The sequence below is a fragment of the Ovis canadensis genome, chromosome X, assembly GCF_042477335.2.
Source record: "Ovis canadensis isolate MfBH-ARS-UI-01 breed Bighorn chromosome X, ARS-UI_OviCan_v2, whole genome shotgun sequence".
NCBI classification, from domain to species: Eukaryota; Metazoa; Chordata; class Mammalia; order Artiodactyla; family Bovidae; genus Ovis; species Ovis canadensis.
The window spans coordinates 64,486,901-64,502,453 of record NC_091727.1 but is presented as its reverse complement, the minus strand read 5'-3'; the positions used below and the strand labels follow the sequence as shown (position 1 = coordinate 64,502,453).

At 40.2% G+C, this 15,553-nt stretch overlaps 2 protein-coding genes and 1 pseudogene across 10 annotated transcripts in view; 2 read left to right on the top strand and 1 right to left on the bottom strand.

Moving 5' to 3' along the window:
• Positions 1–11,807, bottom strand: part of KIF4A (kinesin family member 4A) — a 128,146-nt gene extending 116,339 nt beyond the window's left edge. The window contains exons 1-5 of one of the 4 annotated variants that reach the window (XM_070290308.1): positions 11,691–11,807; positions 11,171–11,314; positions 10,940–11,054; positions 3,481–3,671; positions 2,271–2,363 (exon numbers count right to left, since the gene is read on the bottom strand). In XM_070290308.1, the coding sequence (XP_070146409.1) occupies positions 2,271–2,363; positions 3,481–3,671; positions 10,940–11,054; positions 11,171–11,290 (519 nt within the window). In that variant the 5' untranslated portion in view covers positions 11,291–11,314; positions 11,691–11,807. Of the gene's footprint in view, positions 1–2,270; positions 2,364–3,480; positions 3,672–10,939; positions 11,055–11,170; positions 11,315–11,671 lie in introns of all 4 variants that reach the window. The other 3 variants (XM_070290309.1, XM_070290310.1, XM_070290311.1) reach the window with 3 other exon arrangements.
• Positions 6,096–7,172, top strand: LOC138930087 (zinc finger protein Pegasus pseudogene; annotated as a pseudogene).
• A 4-nt stretch (positions 11,808–11,811) lies between the features above and the next one.
• On the top strand, positions 11,812–14,644 carry PDZD11 (PDZ domain containing 11). 6 transcript variants are annotated; one of them, XM_070290304.1, is made up of 7 exons: positions 11,812–11,950; positions 12,459–12,558; positions 12,823–12,906; positions 13,174–13,230; positions 13,534–13,632; positions 13,856–13,916; positions 14,077–14,644. In XM_070290304.1, the coding sequence occupies exons 2-7, from the start codon at positions 12,472–12,474 to the stop codon at positions 14,109–14,111; spliced, it is 423 nt and encodes a 140-aa protein (XP_070146405.1). In that variant the 5' UTR covers positions 11,812–11,950; positions 12,459–12,471; the 3' UTR covers positions 14,112–14,644. The 6 variants fall into 6 exon arrangements, with proteins under 6 accessions (XP_070146405.1, XP_070146406.1, XP_070146404.1 ...); XM_070290305.1 differs by having other exon boundaries at positions 11,816–11,909; XM_070290303.1 differs by having other exon boundaries at positions 11,816–11,909; positions 13,838–13,916.
• The last annotated feature ends 909 nt before the right edge of the window (positions 14,645–15,553 follow it).

The following is a 15,553-nucleotide window of genomic DNA, read 5'->3' as shown; positions in this document are numbered from 1 at the left end:
TCGGGCCCATTTTATATTTCATTTTCACTAGGGAAAATAGCCTGGTACAATTTCCACTGATTAGGAAAACAGGGTCCTAGGTTTGGTACTCTATCTACCCAGGAGAAGCTGCATAAGTTAAAATCTCTTGGAGCCTCTGGAGATTGAACTAGATGATAATGAAGTCCCTTCTAGCCCTAATATGCTACGATTTTAGAATGCCATAAATCCCAAATCAACATCTGTGAACCTAATTTCTAGTCCTACATTTCAAAACCAAACTCATCTTCCTTCCACCAATAGTGATTCTCTACACTACTTCATTTCTAGATCTCTATTCTCAAAACTTCAGATTTGCCCTTAATTCCTCTTCTTCCTCCATATTTCATCTATTACCAACTCTCCATAATTCTTCTTTTGAATCCATTGCTTCCTTTTCCTTTCCATATCTACTGTCTAATCCAGACCCATATTACTTCACATGCCTGAAAAATAAGGCAATTTCCCCAAATTTTCCTCCCTCATCCTAGTCTCTCCTTTTCCCATTCTTGTTTAGCCTTCTGAAAATCCAGCTTCCTAAAATGTCACCAAACCCCCAAGCCCCATGTGAAATAATGAGAGTACAAAGAGATTTTAAGATATTCTCCTAACCTCCCAGGAGCTAACTTAGTCAGAGATATACACGGAAAGATAAAAACTTGATAAAAGTAGCCACAGGAGGTATTAAGTAGCTTATATACTATTCACAGAGATAGAAACTAAGCTCTTTAGTCTGGCTTCATAATCTGGTCTTAACATAGCTCCTATTAGTTCCTAAGACATATCCTCTAATCCAGACAGACTAACCTAATCTTACTACCCCCATGAGTATATTTTCTGCTTTCCTGCTTTAAGCTATTCCTTACTACAAGAATGCCCTTACTTCTTTACTTACTTCTTACCATCCATGCCACTTGAACAGTACTTACAAACTTTTCCTTACCCACCACAATTTGAATCAGAAATTCACACTTCTCTGTATTGCAAATTTCTGCTCAAATAGTGTTTGGGATTTAATTCCTGCTCTAGTATAGTTTAGGCACACAGAAGATCTTAGCCAGTCAAAAGCTGGCTAAGTACCAACATTCCTTCTGGTGATAGCATGCATCTTACCCAGGTTTCTTATCCCCACCATGCAAATTGTCTTCCTGTATTCCATGCTTATCAGGCTTTCAAAATAGGTCTGATCCTTCAAGCTTTGCCTTAGTGCCTGGCTAATGACTTAATGGCTCAAAAAAATTTCAGAAGCACAGGCAACTGCCTCTCAGGCACCTGCAACCTAAATTTCAACTTTCGGTACAGAGAGAAGGAGAGGGAGATGCATAAGGTATTATCTTACCAAGTTGTCCTAAGTCTGCACTACCCTATTCTTATCTACTCCCCTCCTCAAATTCTCCAACTCCTGAATACTCAAGCTGCTGCTAGAACCAAACTCTGCCTGTTTTCTGGCTTCTGGATTTGGTCCACTCCCATATACAAAACTCCCAACCTTGCCTCAAACTTTGTTCAGCTATAGGTCCTCAGCCTACATCTATACCATGTGACAGAAGCCTCTCAAATAAGTGATCTCTTCTTCCTATGGTAAACTCAAAATTTTTGTATCATCTTACTTTCTAAATATCCTTACAAAGATCTAGCACAATGTCTCTTACAGGGCTAACAGAATTTTCTATGACCATGTTCCATATCTGTGCTATCTAATACAGTAGCCACTAGTCACATGAGTACTTGATATGTGGCTGGTGTGACTGAGAGACTGAATTTCAAACTATATTCAATTGCAGTTCATTTAAGTTTAAATAGCCATTTATGGCTGGTGACTACCATACTGGACAGCCCAGCCTCAGGACTCTGTAAATAGCCAATAAACATTTCATTGATATTAGCATTCCTTCAAGAGGTAATATGGAGAAGGAAACGGTAACCTACTCCAGTATTCTTGCCTGGAGAATCCCAGGGACAGAGGAGCCTGGTGGGCTGCCGTCTATGGGGTTGCACAGAGTCAGACACGACTAAAGCAACTTAGCAGCAGCAGCAGCAGCAGCCTCTCTAACCTTCTCTAAGAAGGTAGTAAAACTTCCTTCCCCACAAGAGTTCCCATCCAGGAATTCTAGATTAGGACCTAATTCACACAGAACCTAAAAGACTGAGGTGCTAACGGTCATTTAAAACCACAGTGGCAAATAAAGTGAGTGTGAACAGTTAGAAGTGGCCAACATTTTAAAATAACATCAAATGAGAGACAAACACACCTTTATGCCTTCCTTAGGATCCTCCCGTATATTTATTTGAGGGGCTTTCTCACGAGATGGGCATAGAAGATCCAAGATTTCTTCATTGTAAATCTGGCATTATTGAAAACAAAGTGGTAAAAACAAGATGTCAACAGTGGTAATCAAGGAGTTGTGGGACCACAAGTGATTTCTAAAATTCTTTGACTTTCTGTATTAAAAAAAATTTTTTTGCAACAAACGTATTTTTTATAATTAAGACAAGGATTTTAACCCTAAATGTAATCACTGATACTTATAAGAATAAATTCACATTTATTACTTGTAATAAAATTAAAACTGCTATCTTAAGAGTGAGTTTCTTAGGAATAGTAGACACAATGAAAAGCTACATGGGTATCTAAATTCAGTTCTTAGATGGTCATAACATCACCTTCACCGATTTTGTTAAAATGTAAGTAATAGGTCTTTATTGGAGGGTGAATGGCAACGAATATTTCAACAACCAGAACTTTAAGTACTGTTTCATAGTAAGCACCATGTTTGTTTGTTAAATTATATACATTTAATTACTGCTCCTTAAAGATAAGACATCTTATCATTGCTATGGAATCAACCAGGTAGATTATCAGAAGTTGTAAGGTCTCTAGGTATGTGTTTCTGGTATCATGAGGGCTAGATGTAATTGGTCAGTCTATTTGTATACTACTATATACTAGAATGAAAATATCCACAAAGGTAGGGACTTTTATGTTTTGTTCACTGATATATCCCAAATACCTAGAACAGGGCCTGTAATATTCAATAAATATCTGTTGAATAAACACTCTATCATTACTTACACAGCTCAAAACTTCACCCAATTTTTATAAACATTCTTCATGGAGTAGCAGCATGATCACTCAAGCCTCAAAACAGTAAAGGGATATCAAATATTTTTCTAAAGACTCTACAGGGAATCAATAATAGAGGCCAAACTCAAAGTATTCCTATCTTCTTTTTATATGGGAATGCCAACTTCTCTAACAATCAGATTAAACAGACTACTCTGACAAGGAAAAAACTGGGTGAGAGCCAGATCCAACTGAGCCAGTAAGTTTTCTCTATCAATTTACTAAAATGCAATTTACTAAAAATTCAATTTATTGAGTCATACCAGGAAAAATTCAATATGCATTTATTTTTCTACCCAAAGATAAATTTGAATTCAGAATAAAAATAAATCATTTACCTCCAAGTATGATACTTTCAGAGTAAATTCGAAGTCACTCTTTTTATCAATTTCTTTGAAGAGCAGTTGTATTACCCTAGGAATGACCCCAACTGTTGGTTCATTTTCTTGCTCTGCAGTATATGCACCTCCCATCGAATAGGTTTTTCCAGAGCCAGTCTGTCCATAGGCCAGGACGGTTGCATTGTATCCTGGCAAAACAGAAGTCACATGTGTAGTGATGGGGGCTCAAATATTTTCATCCAATCAATACCCTCCATGTCCTTCAGTAATTACTTGTAGCAGAACTGAGACTGCTCTCTGAACACAAGGGTCTCTTGGGAATGTCAGACACAAAGAAAAATTATATGGGTGCCATGACTTTGCATTACTCCAAATAAGCAAAGAAGAAAAATATTGAACCCACATGTATGCTTCTCTTGCTAGCTCTTAAAAGCTAGGAAGTAAAACACTTAAAACGATATGACTGAGATAATGATAGTGACTAAGTCACTGTCTAAAAGTCATTCAGGGTTTTAGAATTCTGCTTTCTACCTGAACAATTCTAAATTATGGGAATTAAATGGAAGTCTTAGAAAATGCATAGATAGAAGGGATTCCAACATGTATTTCTTTGATTAACAAAGTCTTCATTAGAACCCTATTATCAGGTTCCTCATAGAAATGTCATCATTTAAGTATGATTCAATGTGATATATCTGGAAAAGGAAATGGCAACCCACTCCAGTACTCTTGCCTTGAAAATCCTATGGACGGAGGAGCTTGGTGCAGGCTACTATCCATGAGGCTGCAAAGAGTTGGGCATGACTGAGAGACTTCACTTAATGTGATGTATGTCCTTTTTTTTTTCTTCTTTTTTGAGAGAACTTATTTCTGCTTTATTGACTATGCCAAAGCCTTTGACTGTGTGGATCACAATAAACTGCGGAAGGTTCTGAAAGAGATGGGAATACCAGAACACCTGACCTGCCTCTTGAGAAACCTATATGCAGGTCAGGAAGCAACAGTTAGAACTGGACATGGAACAACAGACTGGTTCCAAATAGGAAAAGGAGTACGTCAAGGCTGGATATTGTCACCCTGCTTATTTAACTTATATGCAGAGTACATCATGAGAAACACTGGGCTAGAAGAAGCACAAGCTGGAATCAAGATTGCCGGGAGAAATATCAATAACCTCAGATATGCAGATGACACCACCCTTATGGCAGAAAGTGAAGAGGAACTAAAAAGCCTCTTGATGAAAATGAAAGAGGAGAGTGAAAAAGTTGGTTTAAAGCTCAACATTCAGAAAACTAAGCTCATGGCATCCGGTCCCATCATTTCATGGCAAATAGATGGGGAAACAGTGGAAACAGTGTCAGACTTTATTTTTTGGGGCTCCAAAATCACTACAGATGGTGATTGCAGCCACGAAATTAAAAGACGCTTACTCCTTGGAAGGAAAGGTATGACCGACTTAGATAGCATATTCAAAAGCAGAGACATTACTTTGCCAACAAAAGTCCATCTAGTCAAGGCTATGGTTTTTCCAGTGGTCATGTATGGATGTGAAAGTCGGACTGTGAAGAAAGCTGAGTGCCAAAGAATTGATGCTTTTGAACTGTGGTGTTGGAGAAGACTCTTGAGAGTCCTTTGAACTGCAAGGAGATCCAACCAGTCCATTCTAAAGGAGATCAGTCCTGGGTGTTCATTGGAAGGACTGATGCTAAAGCTGAAACTCCAATATTTTGGCCACCTCATGTGAAGAGTTGACTCATTGGAAAAGACTCTGATTCTAGGAGGGATTGGAGGCCAGAGGAGAAGGGGACGGCAGAGGATGAGATGGTTGGATGGCATCACCAACTCGACGGACATGAGTTTGGGTGAACTCCAGGAGTTGGTGATGGACAGGGAGGCCTGGGGTGCTGCAATTCATGGGGTTGCAGAGTCGGACACAACTGAGCAACTGAACTGAACTGATTCATGTAAATGAAGACCTTGATGTTCTGGAAGATCTTAAGATGTTACATTGAGATTTTCACTGTAATAGATTGCTAATATCAACTGGCATGACTCTGGGGCAAGAGAATAACATTTCATAATCATCTATAATATCACAGATATGTATATATAGTAATAACTGGGGAAATCAAGTTTCAGCACTTTTTTACAAAAAACTCAGGGTACTGTTGAGCTGATTGAAAAATACTGGCTTTATCTTTGCAGCTGAGAGCAATATTAACCAAACACATATACATTGAAATCACTTTCTACTTTCTATTGCCTCTAAAGACCATAATTCCCATAGTTTCTCAAGTTAAGAATACGAAAGTAATGGAACTGGAGACACACAAACAGGGCGGCGGCAGTGACAAAGACACTGATGATGACAGCAGCAGCGTTGAACAAGGTGGTGGGGGTTACTCAGCGTGGCTGTCAGGTGAACTCTATGGCTTTTCAGTTTAGTTGAAATTCCCTCCATGGCCTTCTGGAGTCCCTTGGTGTGTCTCCAGAGTAAATTTAAATTACTCTACATTTCATCAATGTTGGAGTGGCAAGAAAAGGGGGGAACTGATTTGGGGTGAAAAGGTATAATGAACTGTAAACTCCATACAAATATCTCAAAAACAAAGATGAGTGAAAAGAAACCAGAGCCTTTGAACTTCATGAAAGATTTCCAGGAATTCCTGACTCAGCAGACTCATCATGTCAACATGATTTCTGGATCAGTTAGTGGGGACAAAGAAGCAGAGGCTCTTTAGGGAGCTGGAACAGATGGTGATCAAAATGGACTCAATCACCCATCTGTTGAAATTTCCTTGGATGAAAACTCAGGAATGTTAGTAAATGGGTTTGAAAGGACCTTTGACGAAAAGCTCAAGGGTTGATATTGCAACTATGTCAGCAAAGGCACCACCTGGCTCACTGAACACATTTAAATCCATACAGGTGAGAAACTTCATTGATGTCACTTATGCCCATTTGCATCTGCCTGTGATTGTCATCTGGAAGCCCATATGTGTTCCCATATAGGAGAAAAACCATACAAATGTGGATTGTGTTCCTTTTGCTGCAGTGATTGAAGCATCCTGTCCCATCATCAAAAGCACAAATCTAAAATGGTTCTAGGTTTAAGGTACTAGGTCTTCCTTAAGCAGCAAGAGAATGTGCAGGGGTTTACAAAAGAAAATTAGCAATCTGACCTATAGCAGAAGAGCACTAATCAATTTAAGCCCACCTTCCACAGTGGTTCAGGAAGCAGACACCTTAATGATTTTGCCCATGAAATCCCAAATATCCAGAGTGACTCCTATGAAAGTATGGCAAAAACCACACCAACAGAGGGCCTGCCAAGAGGCCCCCAAGAACTCATGGTTGACAACCCATTAAACCAGCTCTCGACTCTAGCAGGACAGTTGTCCAGTTTGCCACTTGAAAAGCAAAACCTCGCACCCCCTGATGTAGTTCCCTGCACCAACAAGAAGCCTTTCACTAATACAGCAGCCCTCTACCCAGGCAGTAGTTTCTGTAGTGTCAGCAAGTATCCCTTAGAGTTCCTCTTCCCACCAGCCCTGAACCTCGGCTGTCACAGTCAGAGGAACTACAGCCCAGTGGGAGGTCCAAGCAGTGAACCAAGCACCCACACGAGTAGTCCAAGCATGGGAAACAGCCAACCGAGCACTCCAGCTCCCACCCTGGAGCTGGAGTAAATAAATTTGAATCTAGAGTAAATAAATCTAGAGTAAATAAATTTGAATAGGAGGCTGTCATTTTTATATTGGGTAATAACTAGCTTACTCTGAGGACAGCTTGGTCAAACAATAAAATATATTGTTACTAACTCTTGCTTTCTGTGTACTTTGCAAAATTTTTAAAATTTGATTCAAATCTTGAAAGTGTTACTAACTGGCTTAAAGCAAACATTTTACCTATTAAGTATTAACTAAAAAGCACTTTTACACTTACAGTAAGTGAAAGGGAAATATTGGTGGTATGTCTCCACAAAAACCCCAAAGTGCCAAGTTAATGTATCTTCTGTCCTCTCTTCCAAATGCTACAAAGCCAATAGAATGAGTTCTTGTGGCTTAATATCTAATCTAAACTAATCTCCACTGCACTGTTGAAAGAGCAGCACCAAGGAGTTTCTCCATATAACTCTCCTTGTCAATCTGAGGCTTGTGAATCGAAAGTCTGCAGTCTGTTCTGCTGTTGCTTTTAGCACTTACAGCTCAGATTAGTTTTACAGCAGTCACTTCCAAATGTGTAACTTGGCCCTTGTATGTATATATTGTCAAAAACAGGATGCTGTCATTTTGACACTTTTGTGGCTATTTTTTTCCTACTTATTCTTCATATAAAAGCAATACCACAAAATATAAAATGAAAGCATTCATTAAACAAAAAGGAGGACCTCTCATGCTAAAACCAGTTTATTAACTGTATATTCTGGGCCAAAGAGTGATCAACACTTTCTTTTCCTGACAACTAAAGATGTTTTGAAAGAGCAATTTAGTTCAGTTTTTTTTTCAGAACTATAAACTAGAATGTATAATTTAAAAATTCCTATGAATTAAAGTTGAAATACAGTTGTATTCCAAAGGTATCAATGCTTGAAAGCTAGTTAATTCTAAACGCACTAACAATTTTGAAGCAAATCTACATTAGAAACTTTTTTGGTATTGTATTTTTTTAAATATTTAAGGTTTTATTTAAATTTTTGTGAGTTAAATTCTGTATTGGAAAGATGTTGGCATCTTCCATTAAGTATTTAATGTTTCTCCCATTTTATTTTTAATAAAATATTTTATAGAAATGAGTTGAGAAAAGCTTAACATGGACTATTTATAATACTTCACTGTTAACAGGCAATGTTCTGAAACCAAATTTAGTTTTGTTTAGTGAACATAACTAGATTTTAAAGCTGGTAGATAATTTATCTCCACTCTTTTTAAGAAACTGTAAAGGGATTAACAGGGAATGATTTTATTTCAGATTTTTATTAATATAGTAAGTAGCTACAACTTCTTGAAACTCAAGTAAAGGATATACTTTTACTTTGAAAAAATTTCACTAGCTATTTTCCAGTGCCATTTCATTTTAGAAATAGGTGTTCGCCATTCATCTGCAGAATTGTTTGACAAAGGGAATATTAACTAAAAAAAAAAGAAAAGTCCAGAATAAACTTCATTTAAGTTCTACAAAAATATTTATCAAATGGATGTATTTTTTTTAAATTCCCTACTAAGGACTTTCCATTAAGTAGTCTTACAGAATACATGATTTCTAGAACTTAGTTTTGTTAATATGTACTTTGATGTAAAGAACGTATTTTGTATGTAAAACATAAAACTTGAGTATAGTTGCAAAACACACTACATTGTTTAAGGATTCCAGAAATCAGTTTAATGCTGGAATAACTATTTAGTATGTAATAGTTTTACAATTATGTAATTCATATTGTGAATGAAGCCTTGCTTTTGTAATATATGAACACAAAAACGCCACACTTTCAAAAAAAGAAACAGAATATAAAAGAAGAACTTTAACATTCTTATGAAGTTGTGAAGGTACATTCCATGAAAGATAATAGAATAATACAGGGTCTGGATGCCATATTTTTCTTTAGGAATGGCTAAAGGAAAGGAAGGATGGTTAATTAGAAGAAAATTAGAATAAAATAATGGTCCTCCAAATATATAGATAGGAAAAAGATTAACTTTATAGGAGACATCTGGCAGATACCACCTTAATCAAATGATCATAAAGAACACCAGTAGTAATAGAACAAATCAAAATTGTGTGCTGTTTCGTAGGATTCAATGAGAAGGATACAGCACCACTTCTGCGATATTCCTGCTAAAGATATATAATCTGAATCTAATCATAAACAAATATCATTTACAAACTTGGCCTGTGATTGTCAAAACTGTCATGATCATGAAAGTCAAAAGACCAAATGAGTTTTATAATAAAGAAGACTACAGAGGCAGTACAACTAAATACAACATATGACTTTGAACCAGATCCTTCTGCTATATGGGACATTACTGGGATAACTGGTGAAACTTGAATGAAGTCTGAGTACCAGATGGTAGTGATGTAACAATGCTAATTTCATGATTTTGATGGTCGTATTGTAGTTACATAGGAGAAAGCTCCTGTTCATAGCAAATATACACTAAAGTATTCAGGGGACCATCAGGACAACAACTCATGTCAAAGGGTTCAGGAAAAAAAAAAGTACTTTATGCTGTTCCTGCAACATTTGTTTGAAATTACTGTTTTACTATTTTAAAAATCTGAAACAAAGTGTTCGATGTGTCTTAGGCCATGACATCATTTTAAGAAGTGAAAAAAAAAAAATGTGAGTAGCTGTTGCCTGGAAGAACTAATGCCACTGAGCAGAAATTACTGGGAAGCAAATTTCATCTCAATATAATCTAACACAATTAGAATAGTCCAAAAACCAATCTGTGATATTTCTGTCAAAGAAAAAAATTTTAACCAGATGCTGGAAGTTCACTTAACAGAGATATTGCTAGAAAGTAATTTTCTTTGGATGGAAAGAAAAATAGACTAGATGATGTGTAAATATCACTTTCAACTTTAAAGGACTAGTACACCATGGTTCTACTTCTTTTAAATCCTTTGAATCTTGACTAACCACTGTAGTAGACTAACAGTTAGACACCTCTCTGGCACTGCTCCTTTCTTCAGAACTTTGCCATAGTCTTAAATAACACTAAAGCCCTGGCTTCTCTTCTGTAATCAAGATTATTAACTGGCCAGTGTATTCAGGGGCTTTAGGAAATCTCAAAGGTTTTAACATTTAAAATACTTTTGTCTAAAAAAAATGAAGCAAAAAGTTTAATATTTCTTATGTGTTTAACAGGCTTCCCTGGTGGCTCAGAGGTTAAAGTCTCTGCCTGCAATGTGGGAGACCTGGGTTCAATCCCTGGGTCAAGAAGATCCCCTGGAGAAGGAAATGGCAACCCACTCCAGTATTCTTGCCTGGAGAATCCCATGGATGGAGGAGCCTGGTGGGCTACAGTCCACGGGATCGCAGAGAGTCAGACACGACTGTGTTTAACAGTGTGTACGTAGTCATCTACTTCCAATCCTACCCCTGGACTTTGAACTCTTTCAGGGTCCAGAAGCTGTATTATTTACCTCTGAATCCCTCAAGAGACTTTGCAGTGCCTGGGCCTCAACTAGGGCGTCATCAGCACCCATCAAAGAACTTAAAATCTAACGAGGTTTCAGAGCAAACAAACAAAAACATATACAAGTCAAAGACGAGCAGAACCATAGAAAGCAAATATAGAATAAAGGTACTTTCATTGGGTCAGTTCTTAGGTTGTGGGCTTTTTGAAGGCAGGACTCATGTTTCATCCATTCCTGTATTGGCAGCACCCAATCACAGTGCCTGACACATAGTATATGTTCAAGAATCGTTTGAAGAATCAACCAGTCTCACCTTTAAATACGCCTTTTATGAGTGGTGCTACTGCTGTATTGAAGACTTCCTCTTGTTCAGTAGAGGGGTCAAACACAAAATCGTAGGTAAAAGATTTGTCAGTACCAACCACCACCTAGAGAAGGCAAGGAACAAGGAGTAAGGGGAAAAAAAAAAAAAAGGCTAGACCGTGCCCCTCACTGTTATTTGGCACCAGCTGTTCAGAGGGAGGCCCAGGACTCTGCTACGCACCTGAGGTTCCCCGGGTACGAAGGAAAGGCACATTTGGCAGCCCTCATTAATCTCTTTGGGGACCAAAGGGCGACATCGCAGTGCCACTCTTACAGGAATGCCCTTCACCTCTTCCTTCATGATCCTACTTCTGCACCGTCTCTGCTGAGGGTAAAAAAAAAAGAAAAAGATGCTCTTTGATAAACCTTGGTAGGTCGGCAGGAGTGGGAGAGTGTCCTCCTTTCTTCAGTTCTGGCCCTCCTCGGAGGGTGTGGTGGGTTAGGGAAGTCAGCGGTAGCCTACGGCGGCAGCCTCTCCCTCCCAGCGGGATCGCTACCTCAGGAAAAGTCACTGTCTCTCAGTCTTGGCCAGGACAGGACTGCCCATCACCCTGACCCTCTGAAAACAGCGAAGTGGCCTCTGAAATAGAAAGAAAAAGCCCAGCGGAGACGACGACAAAGAACCAAAGCACCAGGGTACTGGGAAGGGCAGATCCTGAGCTAAGGTGGCCCCTTAACTCACCAAACTAAACGTCCCTTACCAGGTCTCCCGCCGCCCTGTCCCAACCAGAGGTTTAACCGCCAAGTTTCAAATCACTCCCGGGGGCGCCAGCCAATCGGAGCGCAGACAGCCTGAGGGCGGAGCACGCACGCGGCGCGCGCAGGAAGACGCATGGGAGGGGGACGTGCGCGTCGCTCCGTGACCCGCCTCTTTCCGACTCAGCCTAACATCCGCTTCCGGTTCCCAGGCTGAGTTGGCGGTGAGCTGAGACTCGGCGTCTGAGGCCTGCGGGTTAGAGAGGTAGTAAGACAACTTTTACAGTGCTGTGGGCCAGGACTCAGGCACGATGCTGGAAAGAGATCTGGAAGGTGGCTGGTGGTAAAGGAAAGGCCAGTCTGCAGACCGCCACCATAACTCATCACATTAGGAAATGTGGGGCGGTGCCTTGCCCCGAGTTTATATGCATAGTTGGAATCAGCATTCCGTTGAATTTCGAAAGTAGTCAGATAGTTTTAGATTCGATCCTGATTTCCTCCTCTCTAGAATGAGGACGGTAACATATGTTTCACAAGCTTGTTGTGAGAAAGCAGATCATTTCTATAGTGTATCTAAGAGGTTGTTAGCATCCAGATAGTCAGCCAAGTTGATAGTTTTCTTCCTTCTCTCCCAAAATCTATCACCTACCTAGAAGTGGGCTGGGCATATAGACTGACAGTCTTGGAATGGGTTGGGTTGTTTTCTAAAACTTGCTGGGCTGTTTTCCCTTTTAAATCATTTTCGTCAGCTTTGATTCACGCTTCCATTCCAGGTCCTTGCTGGAGATGGACAGCCGGATTCCTTACGATGACTACCCGGTGGTTTTCCTGCCTGCCTATGAGAATCCCCCAGCATGGATTCCTCCTCATGAGGTGGGAACCATCTGTACAAGGAATTTTTTTCCCATAGGCACAAGATGATATATGAAAGGGAGGATGGCAGTTAGAAAGCTCAATGGAGAGAGAATCTTAGCTAGAAGTTGGATTCTGAGCAACTGTTACTAAAACAGTGTTACCTGTTTTACTTAAACTAAGTCCATGACTTCACCTTCTCCTGGCTTCAGGGTGAAGCATTTATGTTCTGGATTAAAGTAGTAAGCCTGATAATAAGATTTCTGGGGTTGCTGTGTCTTACAGAGGGTATACCATCCAGACTACAACAATGAGTTGACCCAGTTTCTGCCCCGCATCGTTACACTGAAGAAGCCCCCTGGAGCTCAGGTGAGCTTATGGAAGAGTTGCTTCTTATTCCAGGCTAGGTTTGTCCATACCAGGCCCAGAAGTTGGCCATGGTTGGGGGGGATGAATTGGGAAGCAGATGAGGAGGCTCTGAATCTTCCTTTTATGAGCAGAAAAGCTGAGATGCCACTTGCACAACTTCTGACTGCTCTCTGAGGGACATAAGGCAAGCTGTCATACATTGATGCTACTAGATACTCCTGTGTTTGTGGTCTGTATTGAGCCCCCTTCTGTGCTCTTGTCTTACAGTTGGGGTTTAACATCCGAGGAGGAAAGGCCTCCCAGCTGGGCATCTTTATCTCCAAGGTGCGTCTGCCTGGTAGGCAATATGGATAGCTACTTCCCTTTGTTATCAGATTGCTGAACCGTGATGTCCCAAGACTGGGGAGAAGGATGATTCAGTAGACTTATAGAAGGGGCATAGTGAGACTGTCCTTGCCCACTTACAACTTCCTACCTTGCAAGCCACCTGTTTCCCCACGTCATCTCTCTCTCTCTCTCACACACACACACACACACACACAACGAATATAGTACCTTACATTTGAACGGCATTTAATTTCACTTACACTGTTTGAAATTATCCTACCTTGATTATATATATTACAGGTGATTCCTGACTCTGATGCACATCGAGCAGGACTTCAGGAAGGGGACCAAGTCCTAGCTGTGAATGATGTGGATTTCCAAGATATTGAGCACAGCAAGGTGAGCACAGCACCTGGGCTGTGGTGAGGCTAGAAGCCATCCCAGGTAGGATGCAGTGGGTAAGATTAGCTTAATGTGTAACCTGATAAAGAATTTCACCTTGATAAGAGGGAGGCAGCTATTCGTGACCCAGAAGGTTGGAGTGGCAAACTACTTTCCTCTTGTTATAATTCTTTCCTGGGTTGTATCTCTTCATTTGTACAAGCTGCCACGTTCCTTCCAGGCTGTTGAGATCCTGAAGACAGCTCGAGAAATCAGCATGCGGGTCCGCTTCTTTCCCTACAGTAAGTGCCTCTCTCTCTTTTGCTTACCTGGCAGAACCCTCAGTGGGAACTCTTTAAATGCTGATTACTAGAGGCCCCACAAGTTGGTGATGGGGAGTTGGGAACTCAGGTCAGAAAATAACCTGTGCTTTTCTTCCTTTTCTTTCTTGTTTTCCCCAAGATTATCATCGCCAGAAAGAGAGGACTGTGCACTAGAGAGTTGCAACCCACAGCCCTCCACATGGGATCTCCTAGGACAAGCTAGCTAGGTCTCAGGGAAGCCATCTGGGAAACTACTCTCAGCCTCACCCTGGGAGAGTGGAGTCGGGAGGATGGAGAGACAGCAAGACCCTGCACTGAGCCAGCCGGCCAACTGCATTTTCCCAACTGTACTGTGCTTTGAGTTCTCTAGTTTTCTATGTGGGCTTCATACCCTGGAAAGAGAAGGATGGTGATGTCTAGGTATCTCTTAGCTTGTGGAGAACCCTGCTAGAGAAGGCAGCTGACATTTATTGAATACCATGTGCTAGGCAATTCCACATATTTCATGTCATTTTCATTAGCATATACAAATCAGTAGAAAAAAGGATATTGGGGGCCTCCCCGCTAATCTGCCTGACCATCTCATCCTATCCTTATGCTAGCAGTGTATACCTGTACATTTTGGAGACTGCAATGGAACCATGTTTTCCTCCCCTCCCTCATTCTATTTTCTCTCTGCAAAAAAGTAAAATACAGTGCTGAGGACATGTTGGTGTGACTTTTGAATGATACTGGTTGGGTGATAAATGCTTTTGAGATAAAAATAAAAGCTCTTCCAAAGAGAGGAACCACTAGAAGCAACAGAGCAACACTGTACGTACTTCACAATTATCTCTTTCTGGCCAGAATGTTAGGGAGACCCAGGAAGCTTATCTGCAGTATGACTGAGGAATGGGTATAGGGTGAGGGGTACTGGAGGAAATGGTGTCCCTTCCCCCATGAACTGTGGCCACTTCTGTGCAGGAGCCAGTATTAATATAGTTCTGTCTTCTCTTTTCCCAGATTCTTTCATCTGGAACATAAACTAAGGGAGAGGCTTAGATGCATTTCTTTTCAGGGATAGCAGTAAGCAGTCGGTTCCCAATTTCCACCTGGTTGGTTGAGTAGTACTGACTGCTTGCTGATTTCCCCCTTGTCTTCACTCCAACCCCCAAATAGCTTTCTGCCATGTTCTTAGCAATCCATTGTTAGATATTCCAGGCCACGTGTAATGCCATTGACATGTTCACAATACCCATTAAGAATAGAAAGTTATCTAATGAGGTATGGGGTGAAATTGTACCCCATAATGAAAGTCCCAAATTTTCCTTGAAGAATCCTGGGAAACTTCAATATATATTTTGAGGCTCTTCCCCCTGAAAAGTGATGCTGTTGGTTTGAGATGTAGCCTAGATGTCTGATTTTTTAAATATATATTTATTTTTTATTTTTTTGTACTTAAAGATCTTTTTATTCAAAGTCACAGTACAATTGTGTATATCAACTATGCCTCAATTTTTAAAAATCACTATTAGAAGGCTACACCTCTGCACTTTCAGCACCACCTCTACTCATGTTGCCACAGTTAACTCACTTTCCCACTCTACTCTTCCCAAATTTTGCACAAACCAGCCAAT

What these genes read in the sequence shown, in the direction of transcription:
- PDZD11 (XM_070290303.1), top strand. Translation starts at nt 12,472, where the DNA reads ATGGACAGCCGGATTCCTTACGATGACTACCCGGTGGTTTTCCTGCCT. An exon ending in TGGGCATCTTTATCTCCAAG is followed by an intron (nt 13,231 to 13,533) that starts GTGCGTCTGCCT and finishes TATATATTACAG; the next exon opens with GTGATTCCTGACTCTGATGC. An exon ending in GGTCCGCTTCTTTCCCTACA is followed by an intron (nt 13,917 to 14,076) that starts GTAAGTGCCTCT and finishes GTTTTCCCCAAG; the next exon opens with ATTATCATCGCCAGAAAGAG.